The sequence below is a fragment of the Toxotes jaculatrix genome, chromosome 8 (genome assembly GCF_017976425.1).
Source record: "Toxotes jaculatrix isolate fToxJac2 chromosome 8, fToxJac2.pri, whole genome shotgun sequence".
NCBI classification, from domain to species: Eukaryota; Metazoa; Chordata; class Actinopteri; family Toxotidae; genus Toxotes; species Toxotes jaculatrix.
The window spans coordinates 971,506-992,793 of NC_054401.1; the positions used below are offsets into that span (position 1 = coordinate 971,506).

The window sequence follows — 21,288 nt, forward strand, 5'->3', positions numbered from 1 at the left end:
CGACGTGTTTCCCTCACTCTGAGATGCTCGTGAGGACGGGCTGTACTTGAGAAAACATTCATTACTTTCAGTGTAATATGCTCACTCTGTCTTGTGTGAGGTGGGCCGGGCTGGCATCGGGAGTATTTCTCCCACGACTCAGCATGGCCTCAGACTAACAAAGGCCACTCAGGACTGACGTGGACCAGATTATTACTGTGAATTCGACCATGACCAACTAAAACAGGTCTCAGTGTCCTGGTGATTTTATTAGACTTTGGTTATAGGAGGAAGTACGCATCATTCTTCGAGCTAAAATAAATGGACTTGTCTCCCTTGTGTCTGTCTACAGTTCACAGGGATAAATTATTCAGCTCTGGTGGAAGTGGAATACCTGCTGGGCCGAGGATGGCCTGCTGGAAGGTGGGCGCCACCCTCCTGCTGGTTCTGCTGGTTCTGGTCGAACTACAACCGATCTCAGGGCGATTGTCTCGACACCACGGCTTGAGACATCAAACTCGAGGGCACCACGAACGCCGGCCGCACCAGAACATCACGCTGGCCGTCATTTTACCACAGAGCAACACAGATTACCCATGGGCTTGGCCTCGCATTGGTCCCGCCCTGGAGCGGGCTGTTAAAACCGTCAACGCCGACCCCACCCTGCTCCCTGACCACCACCTCACCTACGCCTTCAAGAATAGTGAAGACAAGGATGGTGTCTGCTCAGAATCCATCGCCCCGCTCATGGCGGTGGACCTCAAACTTGACTATGACCCGTGGGCTTTCATCGGGCCTGGCTGCTCCTACACCTCCTCCCCTGTTGGTCTCTTCACCACCCACTGGGATGTTCCCATGGTAACAGCAGGCGCTCCAGCCGTGGCCTTCTACGGTGGAGTCTACCCATCCATCACCAACACAGGCCCCACCCACAAGAAGCTTGGGAAGTTTGCCCTGCGGATCTGTGAGCACTTTGGGTGGCGGGAGCACGTGGTGCTCATGTTCAATGACAACAAGGTGGATGATCGACCATGTTACTTCGCTGTGGAGGGTTTGTACACGGAGCTGAAGAGCATCAATATCACCCTCCAGGACAGAGTATTCGAAGAGAACAAACTGCCAGTCAACTACTCCCAGATCCTCGCTGACATTCAGAGCGACGGCCGAGGTGAGTTCAGTGAAATCTGTTGATCGGCTGGATGTTGGGTTATTTTTAAAATCCTTATTTTCTGTGCTGTTTGTCTGTTAGTTCACAGCTCGTCTCAAAACGTTTTCACAGTTTATGAGACTGTGAGACGTTTTCGTGCATCTCATGAACTGAGAACTTGGCGCTTTCACAGGCCCACATGGTTCCTGGTAACTGACACCTGATGGGATGTGAGCCAGGTGGGGTTCATCAGGTCTGAGCTGGCCTTTGTGTCAGTGTGACTCACAGACCTTTTTCACATCAGACCCGTCCCGTCCTGCTGTGACATGTCACGGTGTCTGACTCACCATCAGCCTGATCACAGGGGAGAAACAGTGTGAACAGAAAGAACAGGAGCCTGAGCTGCTGCTCGCTCTGGGTTTCAGCATTGTCTGTCTTTTTTGATAGTAACGGTAAAGGTCTCTCTCTGACACCAAGCCTTTTTGACTGTGGCTGCCTTTTCATTGGTGGAGCTCGATGCTGCTGCTGGGCTGTGGTTCTCCCTCCCTGCTCGGGTGGGCTGCATTGTGCCCAAGGACTAATTATCCCAGATCATGTCTCTGTTTTTGGAAACTGTTGTATTTTTCTGTGCTTCTCGTTTGCTCCCTAGTTCTGTCGAGCTTCTTCAGACTCCTCTGGGCTTTAGAGTAAAGGTGAGGCGAGTGATTCTGGAAAGACAGTTGATATTTGAACAGCAAAGCAAATACACCCCTTCCTTCAGTGCTCTTTCACAAACTCAACCCCCCAAATTCATCCATGCTTATTTCCAGTGCATCGACATGACAACTGGACCACCTGACCAAAAGACTAATATGGAAATATGGAAAACCCAGAGCTTCTTATCCAAACATTACGATATATAACGTCATCAAATAAACAACGTGCACACAAACACAGCATCCAAAACGGAATAAAGATTAATGAGAGTTAGTTGTTTAGATTGTTTGTGACATAAGAGAGGACCACAGCTTTGTAGCTAGGCTAACAGGGAAGGTGATGTTACCTGGCAGAATATTTCAGATGAGGGGAAGTAAAGCTGGAACCAGCTTCCTGTGGCCGACAAACTGCATCAGCACTCAGCAGAGTCACAATGAGAAGGTGCCTTATACGCTTGCATGAGTGTGATTGGCTGATACTGATCAGCTGGTGGCGGCACAGATGATACTGAACGAGCCAATGACACAGAGACCACTGACGACTTCAGTTCTCTGTCGGAACTCAAAGCTTCTTCACACGACGGTGATGAAATGTTTGACTGTAGCTCTGTCGTTTATAACATCATATGAATACAAACCATTTTCCACGTCAGTTCCCTCTGGTCGACCTTTATAGTGTTTTAGCCATTTAAATCAATATGATCCAGGCGAGAACACTTGACGTTGATTGGTTCCAGTTTGTCTGTAGTTCTGGGATATGTGTAATTATTGAACGGATCTGTCAGCTGTGTTTATTGAAGAAAGCCCCTTTAAGCCTGTTATTGACGTGAGTGAATTGACTGCCTGTAAATGGAATCAATTTGTCCGTTTCCTCTCAGCTTTTCAGCACCTCCTGTTTCCAGTAATTCAATCCTAGAAGGAAAAGACTCCTTCAGCTACAAACTGCAGGCTGTAAAAAGCAGCACGGTGTTTCCTAACGGCTCCTTCTGATCAAACTAACAGCCGAGAAACTGTTTTGTTTCGTAAAACTTTTTGGTTTTTATGCGGCAGATTTTTCATCAAAATTCAGGTTGCGTTCCGCTTCAGTTTTCCCACAGTGAGTCCGGCCCGTAGGAAATAAAACTGACAAATAACAGCAAACTGCAGAGCAACAGAACAAGAACACAGCCGGAGATGACCGGTCAAAGTGCAGCAGGGCCACACGTCTAATAAACAGTTGATGCCCCTGAATTACCTGCATGGGATCACAGGTTGCGAAGCTTGTCACGTATGAGCGTGGTGATGTGAAGGGGATGAAGGGCAGAGGACGCAGTGAGGCGTCTCAGGCCATTTTCCATTTTAAAGCCCAAACACTCAAACCTTTGATTTCCAACATCTTAATCTCTTCATTTTCACCCTGAATTTCCCAACATGCCGAGTTCTTCTCATTTATGTTGCCGTTTTTAAGCATATCACTGTACAACTGCAGACATTTTATTTCTGGTGAAGAAAGGAGCCAGATGTTTGGCTTTTTGGGCTGGAAACGGGGAAAATTTGATGTTTTTGACTCAGTGATCATATGATTTATCAAATGATCTAATCGATTTATCAATTCATTATTTCAGCACTTGCTGAAAGTCGTTATTCTTCATTAAAACTGTGCGGTGATAAACCTCTGATAATGATCATGTCGCTCTGTAACTGCTGGAAACAAACAGACAGATTTAAAACGTTAATTCTGCTGCTGCATAGAAGAATGTTTTACGTGTTGTGCATCACTTTGTCGACTTTTCCCCAAAATTCAACCTGACGTCTTTGTCTGGAGACTTTGGCGTCACAAACTGGTCCTGATTTCAAACTGTAGTGGATAAGCTCATGCACACTGGTCAGGTTCAGTCCCTGCAAAGCTGACATTTAGCTGATACCAAGTTCAGCTTCCAGTAAACTGCAGCCGGATGACACAACACGTCAGGCTGCATCTTTTCTCATAGCATCAATGTACCGGCTTTTTATCGTGTCTCTGCACATTATTCCTCAGCCACAGTGAAACACACACACACACACACACACACACACACACACAAACAAAATAAGCAAGTCATCGTAAGCAGAAAGCTCAGCGTGTGCTTCGGGTGTCTTCTTGTTGTTTCAGCTGCACAGACTGAAGCTGCAGATATTCTGAGCTCATGTGAACAGACATGTACAAACCATGTTCTCTGCCTGTAACTCTGCCATCTCAGCATGTGATCTGGGCTCAGTTAACCCTGTGAGCGAGCCGAGCAGTGGCGCTTGTTAACCCAGACATTAGCTCCTGATCCCTGCCGCAGGGCATCATCACAGCAGCAGCAGCAGCCAGAAATATGAGCTGAATCGATGCGTCCACAGGCCAGACAGCAGCTCGGCGCTGGAAATGGCTCTGCCCCGAGGACACGGTGGAAAAGTCTGCATCAGTGAGTGATGCAGCAGATTTCCACAGAGGAGAAGGTGCTCAGGAGCCGTGTGCAAGAGACTGAAACACAGGACTCAAAAAAAATAAAACCCCATTCTGAGAACAAACGTCGTCCTTACAGACAAACACACACAGTGGAATCTCAGTGTGATCAGTACACTCTGAACATTTATCATCAGGCTCAACAACACACACAAAAACCTTCACACTGGATCCTAATCCACACACACACACACACACACACACACAGCTACCTCTCCGGATAATTATCATAGGAAAACACATCAGAACAAATTTCAGGTATCATACACAAAGTTTCTGTATAATTTCCTGCATTAATTTTTTTTAGCGACACAGTCAAATGCTTTTAAATTAAACCCCCTGACCTGAAGAAACGTCAGATGATGTTATGATCATTAAAAGGCAGAAGTTTGTTGTTGAGTCTGTTAAAGCAGCTTGAAATTCTGATTTCAGCTTCTCTAATTTAAAGATTTGCTGCTTTTTCTTTTTCTGGAATGAAAGCAAACCGAATGTATTTTGGTTTTAAACAACATTTTTAACATTGGATGGCATCGCCTTTGGCTTTGGGAAACAGGCATCTTTCACTGTTGTTATGACCTTTTATAAATAAAATAAATCAATTAATAATAAAGCATATAAACTAAGCTTCTTGAACCTTTGCACTGAAATCAGAGACAGACTTTTTAATTCAGATGGAACGATATTTTTCAGGAACAGTTTGACATGAAAATAAAATCAAGCTGCAGTGTTTCAGTTGGTGGTTTGAGGAATGAGTTGATATTTAACCAGAGAAATGACAACAAAGGAGCCTGAACATGGTCAAAGCGTGTGAGGTCATGCTTATTAAGGACAAACCCCAGTCTGCACCTTACTGCTCTCTGCTGCCCTGAAACTGAGCTGGAGTTCAGTCCAGAGCTTCCTCTGTCTGCAGAGGTGTGTCAGTCTGTCCAGCAGTCGAGAGCACGGACAAACACACCAGCTTCCAGTGAGCTCCCAGTGAGCTCCCAGTGAGCTCCCAGTGAGCTTCCCTCTCTGGTTCCCACGGAGGCATAAAACCTCCCGACAGGGCATTTATTAACAGAGGTCAGGAACCTGCCACCTTATTTGGAAACTACAGTTGGCCTATCAGATCTTTAGGTATTTCCTGCCAAACACACTCAGGCTAATTTTACCTTGTGTCTCTGCCTTTTGTCTCCTCAATCAAATAGCGTGAGCACTTAGAAAAGAGTGTGACGGCAGAATGAGCCTCTGTTTCTGTTGATAAATATTAATAGCAGTGTTCAGACAGTCAGTGCTGCTGAACCTGCTACGGCAGCAGTTCAGACCTGGAGCCTCCAACACTGCCACTGTCAACGACAGTTAACTGCCAGATGTACTGAAACACATCCGCAGCTCTCTGGCCACAGCTGGTGTTGTGCTGCGTTCTCTAAACATGGCCGTGGTGCAGCCGGACGGCGTGAGCCGGAGGAGCCTTAACGTCAGCAGTCGATCAGGGAAAGACGCAGAGCTGAAACATGAAAACAGTGAAAAATGAAAAGGTTTCAGATTCAGTGTTGGATGGATTTGCTGCTTTTCTGTTTTATATCATTGGAGCTGAATCTCTTCGGGTTTGAGACTGTCCAGGCCGGCCAAAAGGTCAAAGGTCACTGTGACTGTGCAAAACATGTTTTTGGTCATAACTCAAGAGTAAGAATACACTCAGCATGTTTTATTTGAAGTCTTATATCACATGCGTCTGCACAGACATGGATGTAAACTGCACCTTCACCTGCTGGTGGATCGAATACGACCGGCCGTGATTTAAAAGAGGAACTTTGTTCTGCTGGATTTCATCAGGATGTCGTATAAGCTGCATAATTATAAGTTCACTGCTCGTTTATTCGTCATTTCCATCATAAAACAGTTCAGCTGAATGAAATATTGCTTCTCTGGAGAACAGGTTATAAATAAAAGAGAACATCAAGACCAAAGCATAAAAACATACAGTGTAGTAGTGTAGTGTGAGATTTAGTTAAACTTTAACCCTCTGTACTCTGGCTGTGTAGCTGTGGAGACACACACAGATCAGAAAATCAGCTGAAGTGTTAGTTGGACCGGCAGCTCCCTGTGGACGAACGTGCTGTGGAGCTTTCACACAGCACAGTTCAACAGCAGCGACCTGTTTAAGATTTCAGGGAGTGTTTTTTCCAGGAGGAGGCGGGATCCATATTCAGACTGGTTTGTGTCTCATTAATGCAAAGCCATATGTTCCAGACCCACTGGGAAACGTTTCCACACTGACAGCACACACACACAGTTTAAACCTCATCACCCCTCAGCTCTCAGCTCTCAGTCACACAGCCTCAGTATGTGAGGGAAGGACAGTGTCTGTAGAAGCAGCAGATGCTCATTATTTTGCAAATATGAGGTGTTTTATGACCAAAGTGAATTAATGTAGCAGCAGTTAGTTTGTTTGCAGCAGCTTCAGAAAGAGCTTTTTATTTTCTTCACTCTCTCTGAGTCGGTTTTTTCAGCAGCTGGATAAGGAGCGCAGCCGATCCTCTTCTGAACTCCACTGTTCAGTGGAGGATTGTGGTTTCAGGTTGGAAAACACACACAGAGTCCACCTGGGTGAATCCACCTGAGTGAATTCTCCAAGGTGACGAGCTGGTGCAGGTTATGATGACGATGATGACTCGGGTATAAATGCACGGTTGATGTTCGGTGCTGTAAGATTTTCCCATCCAGTTGTTGTTTGTTGTGTTGAAGAGAAAGGTCTGCTCCCAGCAAACAGTCTTTCAAAAGACGCAGAGCGTGGACAGTTGGTGTCCCTCACGTGATGATAGTACACGACAAGCACAAACTGGCACCATTTACTTTGCTCCAACAATAATGTGAAGAAGATGGTTATTAATGACTGATGGAGAAAACTTTCTGAGTGTGGTTTGAGAGGAGGAATCAGAGGCTGCTTTTCAGAGGAGACGAGGCTGGAGAACAGAGGAGAGTTTCCAGAGAGGCTTCCTGTGATTGAACAGCCCTCCAGCTGATTGAGGACTCTGGCCTGTCGGCCCCCGCCGCTTTTTAAGGTCAATGACAACCCGACCAATTAGGACAAGAGGGTGAGAGAGGTGTCACGACTTTTCAGGTTTTGATTGCTTTCGTGGAAAGACAGACGACTGTGTGTACAGAAAACAGTCTGAAAGGATTCACTTTCACCTCAACAAGAGAAACTAATTGGAGATTCCAGCGTGTTGGTGTTTCTCCAGAGACCCGGCGGAAAGTAGTTAATCTTTCACAGGCCTGCTGCTCCTCCGCTCTGCTGCTCAAACTAATCAGCTCTACCCTCATTAACTGAAGCCAAGTTGCAGTTTTCTTAGCTTTTCACAGCTAACAAATGCTAATTAAGAGCGCATAGCTGAGTGAGTATGTAAAGACTCACCGGAGACCACGAGAGCAGCGAAGCACCTCCAGCTACAGCTAACTGGTGACTCTCATTTAGAGCTCCTGACTCTCTACAGTGAACTGTAATTGAGGTTTTAATTTCAGGGTTGTCACCATTACCAGAAAACAGCTAACTGGAATGGATGTGTAAACAGGCTAACAACTCTAACAGATGGTCATTTATCAGGGCGGCGTTCTCATGCCTCCAGTGGGAAAAGACAAATTCTGCTAAATATCAAAAAGAACTAGTTTCCATCATAAGTTACCAGCGCTCAAAGCGACGTGATTTAACTTTCATAAAATGATGTAATACTGTAGTGAAATTGTAAAATCCTTATGTTTAACTACATACTTAGAGTTAGTGTTTCAGATTTCTGTAAAGTGCACACGACCTCTGTAACGGTGATTTACAGATTTACTACTCATCCACTCAGGCCAACGCTGCTTCCTCTATCAGCAGGCTGAAGGCTTTAATTTCATCCGTCTATGTTCCACCTACAGTCTCTGAGCATCTCTGTCAAACCAACAGCAACTGAACTGTTTAAACTGCAGATGAAAACAAACCTTTGAAGGGTGATATAGTCCCTGCAGGTGTCGGGTCTCTGAATACTGCTCCCTCCTCTGTGTGTTTTTACATCAATGTTGGAAATATCCTGGACTGAGTTGGAACATTGTTAGTGAGACAGTATATCCCCCTTTAGTCCCTCTGTGTAAAGCCGTGCTGCGTGTTTTCATGTGTTTATTCTCTCATTATATCACTTCGCCCTCTGCCATACGTCTGCTTTGCTGTCACACAGAAACACAAACAGACCCAGCGCCAGCAGCTTGGCAGCTTCTCCGAGTTTATCAGCTGCTGCAGCGACGCTGTGTAATGTTCTGGGCTCAGTCACAGTCCCAGTGCTGGCTGTCTGCTCTCTGTCCTCAAAGACCTTGTTGGTTCAGGTCCAGACGGTTTCAGCTGGTCACGTAGATCTAATGCAGGTAAACGTATTTATCCTGGATCACCAACCAAAGCTTCTTCAGTTTTAGTTAACTACAGCAGCTGTTATTCAGGGTCAAACAGATGATGACTGCTTGGTTTCCAGTTAGGCTCGGGACTACGGATGAGAATTGAGAACAGGTTCCAGTTGAGAACTGGTTCCAAATTCTGCTGAGCCCGCGTGTGAGGCATTCAGAGCACATCGTAAATTGTAGCTACAGAAAATAACCTGGGTCACAGTGAGGAGTGTAAGTGGGATTTTTTTTAACGCTGACGAAACACTTGGGTGGTTTGGGGTAGATGGCAGTTTTATGTTGCAGGATGCCAACTCCACCGTGTCGACTTGTGTGCAGTGTAAGAGCACCACACCCCCCCGATGGGAAAAACACATTGCCAGTAAACATAAGCAATAACATTTTGTTGACAACATACTTGGCAGAGCAGATTAGTTCTTTACAAACACAGTTTGTAGGAGAAGGGGTTGAACCAGGAGCTGAGGGTCGACAACTAATGCATGAATCATTTATACACACTGTGTATATCATAAATTTATATATCATAAATGTTTGTGGCTCCAATGTTAGTGAATGGTGGAGGAAACGTTAGTGAGATGTCGTACATTATTCTGGTTTCAGCACAAACACACGGCTGCAGCCACAGAGCTCAAACCCACACACCGAGCTCCAGCTCACGGCTCACGTCAGTGTCGTCCACTGTTTGTTTCACCTTTGCTTCCTCGCTTCATCACGTCTTGCTTAATGTTTCACATCCTGTAAACAAACCTTAGACAAACATCACAGGGCTCCTTCGCACTCGGGGCTTTTTCCAGGAGATGACTCGAGTCATTTCAGCCGCCGTGCGTCCCTGTAAGACGCAGACGCATTCAGTGACTGGACTGAGGTTTATGCTCCTGTTGTCCATTGACCATTGGCTGATAACACACTGCAGACACACATTAGGTTCTTAAACAGGACTTAAACCTGTTTCTAACCACCTGCAGTCTGAGGGTCCAGGTGTTGTAGCTGGGTCCAGGTCTGTTCGGTCCTTCGTGTCATTTTTATCACAGTTACATGTTTAACTCATCCCTACTGAGAAGCTGTAATCTGTGTTATCAGGGCAGCAAATGAAGAATGAGGCTACTCAATAATCACAATAAGCTCTGACGGAGGCGATGAATCTCAGGGGGAACAAAGAGCGAGTGCGATGCTAACGGGCTCTGCACTCATCACCAGACGCTGCAGATCTATCAAACCATCACAGTGTATGTTTTGTGTCCTTTCAGAAGAAAAACAGGCCTCGATTATCTCACATGCTGTCAAAGAGCTGACAAAGTGGAGATCAAGATAAAGTGGCAGCTTTCATACTCCAACACTGCGTTGGTGCTGAGGGTGGAGGGAACTGAACGATAAAAGGACATCGAGAAAACTGGAACCAGAGCTGAGAGACGCGCGGCATCGTGGCATCGCGGCACCGAGCACGTCGGAAAATTAGAACGTGAAAATGATTTTAACCTTTTACTGATGAAAAGTGGAAAATTGTCTTCGTTTTATACAGAGTGTAATCTCCTACCATAAAAATACATTTCTCTGAAAATCAGAAGCTTTAAGACGCTCTGTGATTTACACGAAGCTGTTTTAACTTTATCTTTATTTTCAGAGCAGCTCTGCTGCTTCGTACGTGACGAAGTGTCACTGATTCCTGATGTAACCTCATGTTTTTGCCGCTGTCTTTAGGTGGAGGGGTTATTAAGTTGAGAAATGACGTGTGAAGTGAGTGACAAGTGAAAAAGCAAAAAAAAAAAAGCATGAAGCACCAAACGACTTAATGAAGATCAGGCATTGATGTTTGAGTGTGTTGATGTTTGATACTCGGTTCAGTAACGGACTCAGAATTTTGAGCAGAAACAACATCTACACTCCTTCGTTCTGGGAAATCGATGAGACGTTTGCTGAATCCTAAAAGACGTAGAGGAGCCGTGACTCCACGTGGGCCACTTGGACTCGTGACCTCAGTATTTCTAAAATTCTGGACGTGGCCCTGAAGCCGTCATTTCCAAACTCTTTGGTATAAATTGGAGCTCAAACATCCGCGGACATCACGATCCTGGCTGCCACGGGTGATATCACCGCCTCATCTCCTGTCGCTGTGGCAGCGAAGCGGGCAGCCGATCATCCTGAACAAATCTACCCACAAGGCCGTGCTTCAGCCCTCTTTTCCTCTTCCGCACTGCTGTTCTGTCCATCTGGCAGTAGTTAAAGATTAATACGCTGGAATCTCAGAGCCAAGGAGACGGAGCAGCCCGGAGAAGATGGGGTGGGGGGGTGGGGTTGATCCAGGCCGGGAGACGGAGCAGCCCGGAGAAGATGGGGTGGGGGGGGTGGGGTTGATCCAGGCCGGGAGACGGAGCAGCCCGGAGAAGATGGGGTGGGGGGGTGGGGTTGATCCAGGCCGGGAGACGGAGCAGCCCGGAGAAGATGAGGTGGGGTGGGGGTTGGGGTTGATCCAGGCCGGGAGACGGAGCAGCCCGGAGAAGATGGGGTGGGGTGGGGGTTGGGGTTGATCCAGGCCGGGAGACGGAGCACGGTTATCAAACTGGACCGAGAACTGAAAACATCAGCCGTCTCACACACAGCTGTTTATTGATCCACTGTAAAATCCTGACCAACTGGAATCTGATCTCTGTGGTGACTTCAATCACCAGTCGTACCAGTGCTGCCAGTTCTCACCCAGCTGGTTTGACTTTGGCGGTTGGCAGTTTGACTGTACAATCTTAGACGTGGTTCAGTGACTCGTGGAAACGCAGAGACTGAAAGATCGGTTTATCTTGTTTGTGAAATATAAAAACTCGGGCCACGTGTTTTTGGAGATGGTTTGGGCTGAAGGTCAGGACGAATGACCCACACTGCTGCTTAGTGATGGAGACTTGTTGGGAAATAAGAAAGTGGAAGATTCATTTACTCATTTAACAGTCTGTTGTTTTCATTTCGGAATTTGTAGAAGAGATATAGAAGAAAGATGATTTAGCCCTGTTGAAGAATGAAGAAGGATTTTGTTTCCAGCTGTTGTTGATTTTCAGTCACTTGTTTTATATCAAAACCCTCTCACTGAGTCCTGAGCTGGTTGTATTGGTATATGTAATACATGCAGTATGTTATTCAGATACAGTTACAGTGCTGTTTGGTGTCTGTGGCTGAGCTGGACCGAAGGGCCGGAGTCAGACCTGGGGGGCTGCAGAGCCGTTGTTCTGGTGGGTCATGATCTTCCTCGGCAGGAGGGTCCTCTGGGACTCTGAACAGAGCGTAAAGCAGATGACAACACGCTGTTATATCACAGTCCACAGTGTGACTTCATTTTCAGTCCCCCGCAGCTTCGGCCCCAGCCAATTACCTCCCCCGACAAGAAACCTCGGCCCCGGGCGAGAAACCAAATGGACTGTACTCAGTGAGTGTCCAACATGTGACGGACTTATCGACCAACCTGCGATACAAACCCTCCAAAGCTCATCTGCTTCTCTTCGTGTGCAGCTCGTCCCCTGGGTCTTTACAGCATCGTGAAGGCAGCTCTGAAAGGACGTCTCTGCAGCGAGGACACAATTACTTTACTGCTGTTGCAGATTTATTGTTGGATTTCTGTAAACTTGAAGAAAATACTGGTGGTGACGTCTCGCTCCCGAGACTTTTCAGTCTCAGATATAATTCAGTGTGACTGCAGAGTTCAGGCTGTTACAGTGACGGTTCATAACGTGACCAAATAAAGGAAAGGAATGTTAGAAATGACCTGACACCTGCACCGCCTGTTCAACCTCCAGAGAACGTTTTAATGAACCGAAACTCAACAAACCTCCTTCGCAAATATGTCTATATTAGGAGCAGAGTTCCTTCTAAATGTGAAAGTATCTGTGAAACATTTTTGTGGCCTAAGTGTGCAGGAATAGTTCGGTCCCAGTTTGCCGATCGCTCAGATTCACAGAGCTGTTTTTGGCGATAAAAATCAGCCGAGCATTGATCTGCCTGCTGTCAGCTGCTGAGCACAAAATGAACTTTCTGAGCCTCCTGCCAGGAGCCGCTGGACCAAAGTAACGCTCCACCTCTGCCACACTGATAAGCAAGGCAGAGATCGTTTCACTGCAGACTGTCGGTCTGTGAAAGCAGCTTCCTACGCCCCACAAGTTTAAGCAGCCGTCAGGTGACACAGCATGAAGAACGGGTGAATGGATGAATCGACAAAACACAGGAAGCTAACATGCTCCTCGTTTCCCGTGTGAAACCGTTCGGTGTTGTTTCTTTTTCTGTGACTGTTCCACAACCTCAGCTGTGTGTTTATCACTGTAACCATGACAACGTGGTTCCCCCGCCGCTGGTACGCTCCGATGGGTCGTATCCGAGGGACGAGTGACCTGCAGAAATATTTCAGCTGATGAACTTCCCTCTCAAAAATAAAATCAAATTCTTGGGTTTGCATTTCAGACTTGCCCACAGTTTAATAATAAACCAGGGATGTAACCACTTATTTTGTATCATCAAGTTAAGGAACACAAAGCACGGGAAATTAAAAAAACAAGGAAGTATAAACATTTGAAAAGCTGTAATCACCAAATGCTTGGTGACATTTTTTCATTTCATTTTGTCCCTAAGCAGACACGAAGGACGGCTGAAATGTCTGCAGTCAAATGTCTCTGTTAGTTCAGCTGTTTGTGATGTGAAAGGAAATCAGTGGAGAGGAGCACAGCACAGCTGTCCATGACTCCGAGTCTCCACATCAGAGAAGGAACGAGGATGATTGCAGAAGCAAGAAATGATCGATGTGATTCGAAGGTAATCAGCGCAAAATTAAAAAAGTTAGAACAAAAATGATGAGAGAAACGAGGTACGGTGAATAAAGACGGGGAGTCAGCCAACGTCTTCACTGCACATGTCATGAAAACTGAAGTAAATATGTTCATTGATTCATTTTAAGTGTAAACACGGACAAGAAGCCACTTCTGCTCAGTTCATCTTAGAGAAGAACCGAACGTGTTTTACCTGAGAAAACTCACAGACACTGAAAAACCTGACCTGTAGAGACTGAGAGGAGAAGGTGATGTAAACATGTCGTAACACACACGCTTGTTCTTCTGTGCTTTAATAATGAGCCACAGTGTGATAATGATGCTGAGGTGATGGTGATGGAGGCATCGGTCTTTCCAGCTCAGCGGGCCGTCTCTTCTCGCTCTGATTAGACTGAGTGATGGCAGAGGAACAAGAGAAGCCAGCAAAAAAAAAAAAAAAGTCTAATTGAAAGGCTCGCGACTTGATAGGAAAGTTGACAGCCTTCTCACTTCTAGTATCTAATTAAAGAGCCTGAGCGTGAGCCCGATGTGCTTATGAAGCAGGACGCGGCGCCGCATCGAGCACAGGAACATTAGGGTCGCAGATTTCACTGACAGCAGCAACCAGACCCAATTAGCTGTGTCAGGCATGGAGGCCTGTGATAAAGACACAACAACAAACACTCCTCATGAAGATCCTGTTCCTCTGGTCTGAGAACAGCAAGCAGCTCGTTACAGAGGAGAGAGGAGAGAAAACCTTTGTGCCCTCAGGGATGTGAAGAGGTTAAGTCAAGTGTGACCACGACAGCATCATCGTGTCCCACGGCAGCTTCACTCAGTCAATAAGTGATTAGATGTCTGAGTGGACCCATTTGTCCTTCCTGTCTGTCCCTGGTAATCAGCGTCACTGCTGATGGAAGGCAGTGTTTGCTGTGAGCTTCCTGCTCTGTGCTGCGGCGAGGAGACGTGAACCAAAGCATCTTTTCTGCTGCGATGCAGTCGGTCGGGTGTCGGCCTGTCGGCCTGTCGGCCTGTCGGAACATTTAATTCTACAATCAGCGACTCCAGTTTGGTGATAGCTCAGAAACACTGCGTTCCAGAATCAGTGTTAAAGGTGAAAGTGTGAATGAACAGCGGAAAAACAGGTGTCTATACCATCTATTGATTACCTTTGTTTACTGATCGGTCAGTAGGGCAGCGGTTATATAACGGTTATTTATGTCTCTATCTAAACTCTGTTTTCTGACCTGACTAATGGCTGTTATCCAGCTGTGTCAGCAGGAGAGCATCATCACCACTTCCTGTTTTGTTAACAGTCCATTATCACTGTGTCTGTCCTGTGGAAGCTGCAGAGGTGAAGCCACATATGGACCAAAACAAATTATACTTCACTGTATTTCATGTACAGTATTTGCATGTAATAATAATAATAACGGGATGATGATGTTTCTGCTGTGAAAACGTTTTTCTCCAGACGCTCACTCGTTCTTTTTCCTCTTTCATCCCACTGGACTTTAAAACACACGATGGATCTAATGCTGAGGCTGATCGGTGTGTACGTTAGGCGTGAACCTCGGATGCTTCAGCTGTCTGAGCTTCACCCTCCGTCATCTCCTGCTGCTGGCAGAGCGCTTTGCTCGATGGCACCTCGGCTGCAGAGGAGTGTGTGTGTGTGAACCTGCTGATGGATATTTGGAATCGGAGCTTCTCAGAGGTCGACAGCTGACATTTCACTGAGCCTTAGCGATGTTCTTCTCCTGTGGATCAGTGGAGCGCTGGATGTGAATGTGCTCGATGTCACAGCGATGGAGGGATGATTGGATTTTGCAGTGTTTCATGTCTGAGAACTGGTTGTTGTGTCCACTGTCTCTGAAACTGCAGCTCAGAGTCCAGGTCCATGTCACCTGCTCTCAGTCAGTGAGTGGATTTTCAAACCATACACAGACCAGTTCTATGTGAAAAGTGTCCGGAGATAACTTGGTGGAAGTCAGACAGAATCGCTCTGATTCTTCTGGCTCAGGACACCAAACCATCTTGACACCTTCGGAGCTTAAGCACAGCATTAAGACGGGAGAGTGATTCACTGAGATGAAAGGATGAAGAGGAACAAGGTACAAAAAGGAGATTAAGAAGATAATGACTTTTCTTCACATCCTATTTCCTGCGTGACCTTCGCTTTTCTTCTCCTTCACCCTCATATGAAGGACTGCAGCTGCTCGACGACATAATGCTTTGATTTTTAAATGACAAGAAGGAAATGAAGCCCCGTCAGATCTGAGGATTAATGAGAGAAGCTGCGGAAACAGACTGATTAATGAAAGTAGGAGTATTATGTTACTCTTTAAGTTTTTTCTGCACTTTGTGGATGTGGATATTAAACTTGTCCAGACTTCAGAATCCACCCTGATGATCAGAGAGGTTTAATGCGTTCAGTGTGTCTGCTCGTCCATCCTCATGCTTTTTCCCTGAATCCTTTCATCTTCAGAGCTGAGGCTCCGTGCGTGGAGAGTGCAGCGTAGAGTGGAAGCTGCTCGCCTTTCATCTCCACACATCTGCGTGACTCAGGAAGTGTGCCGGGGTCAGAGGTCAGGGGTGGTCTGCTGTGCTCCAGGTTCCCCCTGCAGGGCGACTGCTGTGCTCTCCCAGGCTTCAGGGGTCGCGTCTGCACTCTGACCCATGAAACACAGTCGGCCTGACGCAGCAGCGAGCGAACGACTCATCCTGTCACATCTCCACATCATATTAACTGAAATAACAAAGGCGTCACCCGCCCAGTGAAACCATCTCCTTCACCAGCTGAAGCCACAGCTCTGATCTGCTGCAGTTCAGTAATTAACATCAGATCCCAAAGTCAAGTCACTGAAGCTTCTGCAGCAGCTTCGTCCCTGTGGATCTGGTCAGTACGGCGGTGGTACGCCTCCTCGCGGCTGGGTGCCTGTGTGTAGCAGATGTAGAGGTTATGGGTGTTTTGTAGTGATAATGGCAGCGTCTGGGAAGGTTAGTGTCGGGTGTTCACAAGCAAAACTTACACAAGATCGCAGTGCCCTTGACCTTTGACCTCTGACCTCCAATATATGTTGACTCCATCTCTGACAAGCAGTGATAATATGTGCAAAGGTTGAAGGACGTCACTCAAAGACTCTGCCACATCCAGAAGCTGAGTCACTGCTCAGAGAGCAGCAGCAGTGTGTGTGTGCGTGTGTGTGTGTGCGTGTGTGTGTGTGTATGCAGAGGCAGCCCTTCCCTGAATGAATAGTCTGAGAATGTTTTGTAAAGAAATAGAAGCCACAGAGGAGAGGTTAGAAAGTGCGGAGTATTTATAGATCCGTGTTTTTTTGGCTCGCTCTCACAGACGAGCGTTTAAAGAGCAGCGCTTCGGTTTCAGGAGACGGTAAACTCCTCTCTGCGGCAGCAGGGAGGGTTTTTTTTTTTTTTTTTAGCTCAGTATCAATCGGAAGAAAGCTTTTAGCCCTGCGTGGTTTCTGGGGTTTCACTGTTCACTTCCTGCTCAGAGGTTATTAGAGCCTGAAACAATAGAGGCAGTGGGACAGGAACGGCAGGCCGGAGGAATGTCATCACGCCTCTGGAGACTTCCTGACGCTCCGACATCCAGACGCAGATCTGGGAGGAAGCCAAGAAACTGTGGACGCTCAGCATCCAAGGAACAGGGAGCAGAGGGACTGTGCTAGGACAAATACTAAAACTGTTAACTAACTGTTTTACTGAGATTTAACCTGATGCAGGTATGAGGTGGTTCATGATGCACATTACTGATAACTGACAGAAATGTGGAAATATTTTATTTCTTTATGTAAATATCACAGAAAGGATCAGAAACGTAAACAGAACCAAGGTTTAGAATCAGAGGCTCAGAACTAATCTTGATCTTATTAAAGGTTTATTGGTTTAATTAAATGTGATTTATACATATTAGTTTCTGACACGTGCTGTTTGTTTATCGTGTAACACAACTGAAGGAGTCTCTGCACATTTTACACACTGTGTGAAAACAACATAAACTCATATTAATTCAACTTACCCCCCCACGGTGGCTTTATACCCCCACCCCCCCCTTTTATAACCTGAGAGCCTCACGGTGTCACTTTACCTATAAATTCCATCAATAACTTATTGATTTTGTCTGAGTCTTGATACAGAATATCAGCTCCTGCCGTCTCCTGTGAGGCCTAATGGATTTTTCTGAGTGTAACTACAGAACCAAACAGCTGATGCCCAGAAGAACACAACACACACACACACACACACACACACACACACACACACACACACACACACACGTCTTGATAAATCGCACCGATGCCCCCCCCGACAGATGAGTCAGTGTGATTGGCGGTGGTGGAGGTGGCAGCTAATCTGGCCTCCAGCTGTCTGAGTCACTCTGGGCGGCCTCGGCGCTGCAGACTCGCCACCACGTTATCGATCATTGCTTTCTCCTCTCACCTACTGTAGATCAGCAACAGCCATTCACAAACACACCCGGGACTCATGTCATGGCAGAAGAAACAGACAATGAAAGCAGCGACAGAGACATTTGCTCCTAATTGGATCTTTATGTTGGAGTCTGACTGGAGGAGTGACATTTCGATGGCCACTGTCCTGCTGCTCTGCGTCGGGCTTTGGCAGCTCGCTGAAGTCTTTGTTGCTCTAATGACTCTGAGTCCTGCTTCGAGAGCTTGGTGCCAATCTGTGGACTTTGAAAAGGCTCCAAAATGGAAATGGAAGCCGGATCCATTGAATTTATTCTTTACTGAAGTGTGCAGCTGTCAGTCTTTTCAGCAATTTGGGTTTTTTAGTCGTGTGCTCTGTTCTCCAGCACATTAGATCTGAAATGAACCTGTGAGTCTGTGTGATTAAGGAGGTTAGTCTTATTGTGAAATTCCCTGTTGCATTCGTTCCATTTACGCTTTGTGCATCGTGGGTGGATCAGACGCCACCTGATCTCTGAAAAGCTCAGAGGAAATACATCCAAGAAATATTCACCTCTGCAGGAGGTCTGAGACACCTGAGACTGAAAAGGTGTAAATGTGTGAGACACACGTATGTGTCCTCCTCCTATAGTGTAACTCAATCAGGAATCAGAGTGTTCTTCATACAGCCGCTGTCTGCCTGTTTTCCAGCCTTTTCACTGAAAACATTGCCCTGAACTGAAAGCAGCCTCCTGTGTCTCCTTCCTACAGTGATATTTGTCTGCTGCTCTCCGGACGTCTTCAGGAAGCTGATGGTTCAGTTCCGGCGGGCGGATCTTCCCCACGAGCAGTACGTCTTCTTCTACATCGACGTGTTCGGAGACAGCCTGAACTCCAGGCACAGACAGCCGTGGGCTCGTGGCGATGAGGATGATGCCATCGCCAAGGACGCCTTCCAGGTGCAGTGATTATTTCCAGAGCACAGCCCTGACATGACACATGATCACATCAAAACAGCCACATCGATCACATATTGATCACATATTATAATATATAATTACACACGTTTATCTTTTCTGGACGAACCTGTGAGAATAAGAGCCAGGATGGCTATTTCTTTATGCTAAGCTAAGCTAACAACGTCCTGACTGATGGAGACCGATGTCCATCCTCTCATCTCACTCCTGACAGACATGAAATTCATTCATTCATTTGTGTAACAGCAGATGATTTCTCCTCCATGTTGAAATCAGGAACACAAAGGATCATCCATCCATCATCACACATACACAACGTCTCAGACGGCGCTGATTGGATTTTATCAGAACCTTAGGGAACGGCACATCTCACCATTGTTTTCCGTCGTATTCAGAATCACAGTCTGTGTTTTTTCCTGCTGCCAGGATTAAAAATGCCCCCCCCCCCCCCCCCCCCCCCCCCCGGAACCCCCCCCCCCGTTCAAGCTGAATTAACAGGAAGTCTAAATTCAAAGGGAACTGGTGCGTGTTGCTAAAGGGACCTTCAGCCTGGTGGGTGAAGGGTTAAGCACTGACCTCCTGCCCCCGTCAGCTCAGCAGAAGCATCTCTGAGCACCTGACGTCAGCTGGTCGCACAACTTGATTTCCCAGGCTCCTCTGAAGTGTTTCCTCTCTCATCTCCATCTTCATCTCTTTTGTGCTCAAAATTAGCTTTATTCTCCACTGAAGCTTCACACACACACACACACACACACACACACACACACACACACGCGCACACACACACACACACACACACACACACACACACACACACACACACACAGCATCTGTTTCCCAATGCAATTATTGTCTGCCTCTTTTCTGTTTCTCTGAGGTGTTAAAGAGCGATGTCAGGCAGATGACAAATTGGATTTGTTCTTCTCCTCCGTCTCCCTCTCTCCATCTTTCTCTCTTCCCCTTTTGATTGCGAGGACTTTCATTTCGTCCCTCCAGGCTCCACAGACAGTTACAGGCTGCAGAAGAGACAGAAAAACACTTCACACACATTCAAACTATCGAAGAGCAGATTTTTCTCAACACGTTTCTTGAGGCGACACTAAACTGAATCAAAGACAGTCTGGAAAGTTAGAGTCACGATGGAGTCGTGTACACCAGGCTCAGTAGGTTTAATTTGAGTGATTTACTTTACGTGGACTAATGAAGGCTGGTGCACCTACAGGCATTTAGGTCACTCGCTGCTGTTGGTGTGTGAACGGGTGAATGAGAGGTAGATGTGTTTGCTCATTCATGGGGAACAACACATTTACTTAAACTTAGATTTTACATCATATTGAACAACATTTACTCTGTGTTAGTTTGTGTTGATGGGGAAAGCGCTGGTTATTTTTAACCCCTCCTCTTCCTGTTTTCAGAGCGTGAAGATCCTGACGTACCGAGAGCCTCAGAACCCCGAGTACAGAGAGTTTGTCACCAACCTGAAGGCAGACGCCAGGAAAATGTTCAACTACACCGTAGAGGACACGCTGGTGAGAAGTGTTAGTGTGTGCTGGTCTCAGTGAGCGTGAATATAAAACAGATTTTAATTTCATCCTCTGGAAACAAAATCAGTCACATTTCTTGAAAATCTGGACCAGAGTGTTGGACGGACAAACATCGTCGTCCTCAGGCCTCAGTGCTGGTGGACAAAGACAAATACAGTTCAATAAAAACAGAGGAAATTGAATTATTAAACACGATGCACCTGACGGTTTCAGCACGGGAACGTATCAACGTATAGATGAAAAAAGACATTATTATGCTAATGTGCAATTAGCATTGTCAGAGCTGCAGCTGGGAGACGGAGCCAGTTCAGTTCAGAGAAGCTAATTTAGTCTGCTGATCTTATCCTGTCACTTCAGCCTGACATGTTCATAACACACACACACACACACACACACACACACACACACACACACACACACACACACACAGGCAGAGAATGGAAGAGAACAGCTTTAGAAAAATGAAAAAACAAACAGTGGAAAAAGACACAGCCACAATACTAAACCAATCCTAAGATCAGCCATTAAAAACTTTAAATTAATTAGCTCCATAAGAATATTTTGGAGTATAATTTTGAGTATTGTGGTTCCACTGAGCCACCAATGAAGATTTTTGTTGGGGTGCTTTGTGTCTATATAAAGCCAGCGTCACTGTCTGTGATGGCACATTGAACTGAAACCTACATGCAGTGTTCTGTCGAGGTCGAAGCTGGATGTTGTAGATTCCTCCTGTGACCTCTTGACCCTCCAGGTCTGGAGTCTGTGTCTGTTTAGGATGGTGGGTGTTACACTACCACTGTTTCTGTTTCTGAGAAAAGAAAAACACGGATCTTTAAAGATGCCTTTCTTTTCTGTTTTGATGGA

At 46.3% G+C, this 21,288-nt stretch overlaps 1 protein-coding gene across 1 annotated transcript in view; it reads left to right on the forward strand.

Annotated features, from left to right (window-relative positions):
- Nucleotides 1–21,288, forward strand: part of LOC121185670 (atrial natriuretic peptide receptor 1-like) — a 46,302-nt gene that overhangs the window by 1,442 nt on the left and 23,572 nt on the right. Inside the window, exons 3-5 of the mRNA XM_041043976.1 lie at nt 332–1,147; nt 18,675–18,862; nt 20,296–20,409. Of these exons, the coding sequence (XP_040899910.1) occupies nt 388–1,147; nt 18,675–18,862; nt 20,296–20,409 (1,062 nt within the window). The 5' untranslated portion in view covers nt 332–387. The remainder of the gene's footprint in view (nt 1–331; nt 1,148–18,674; nt 18,863–20,295; nt 20,410–21,288) is intronic.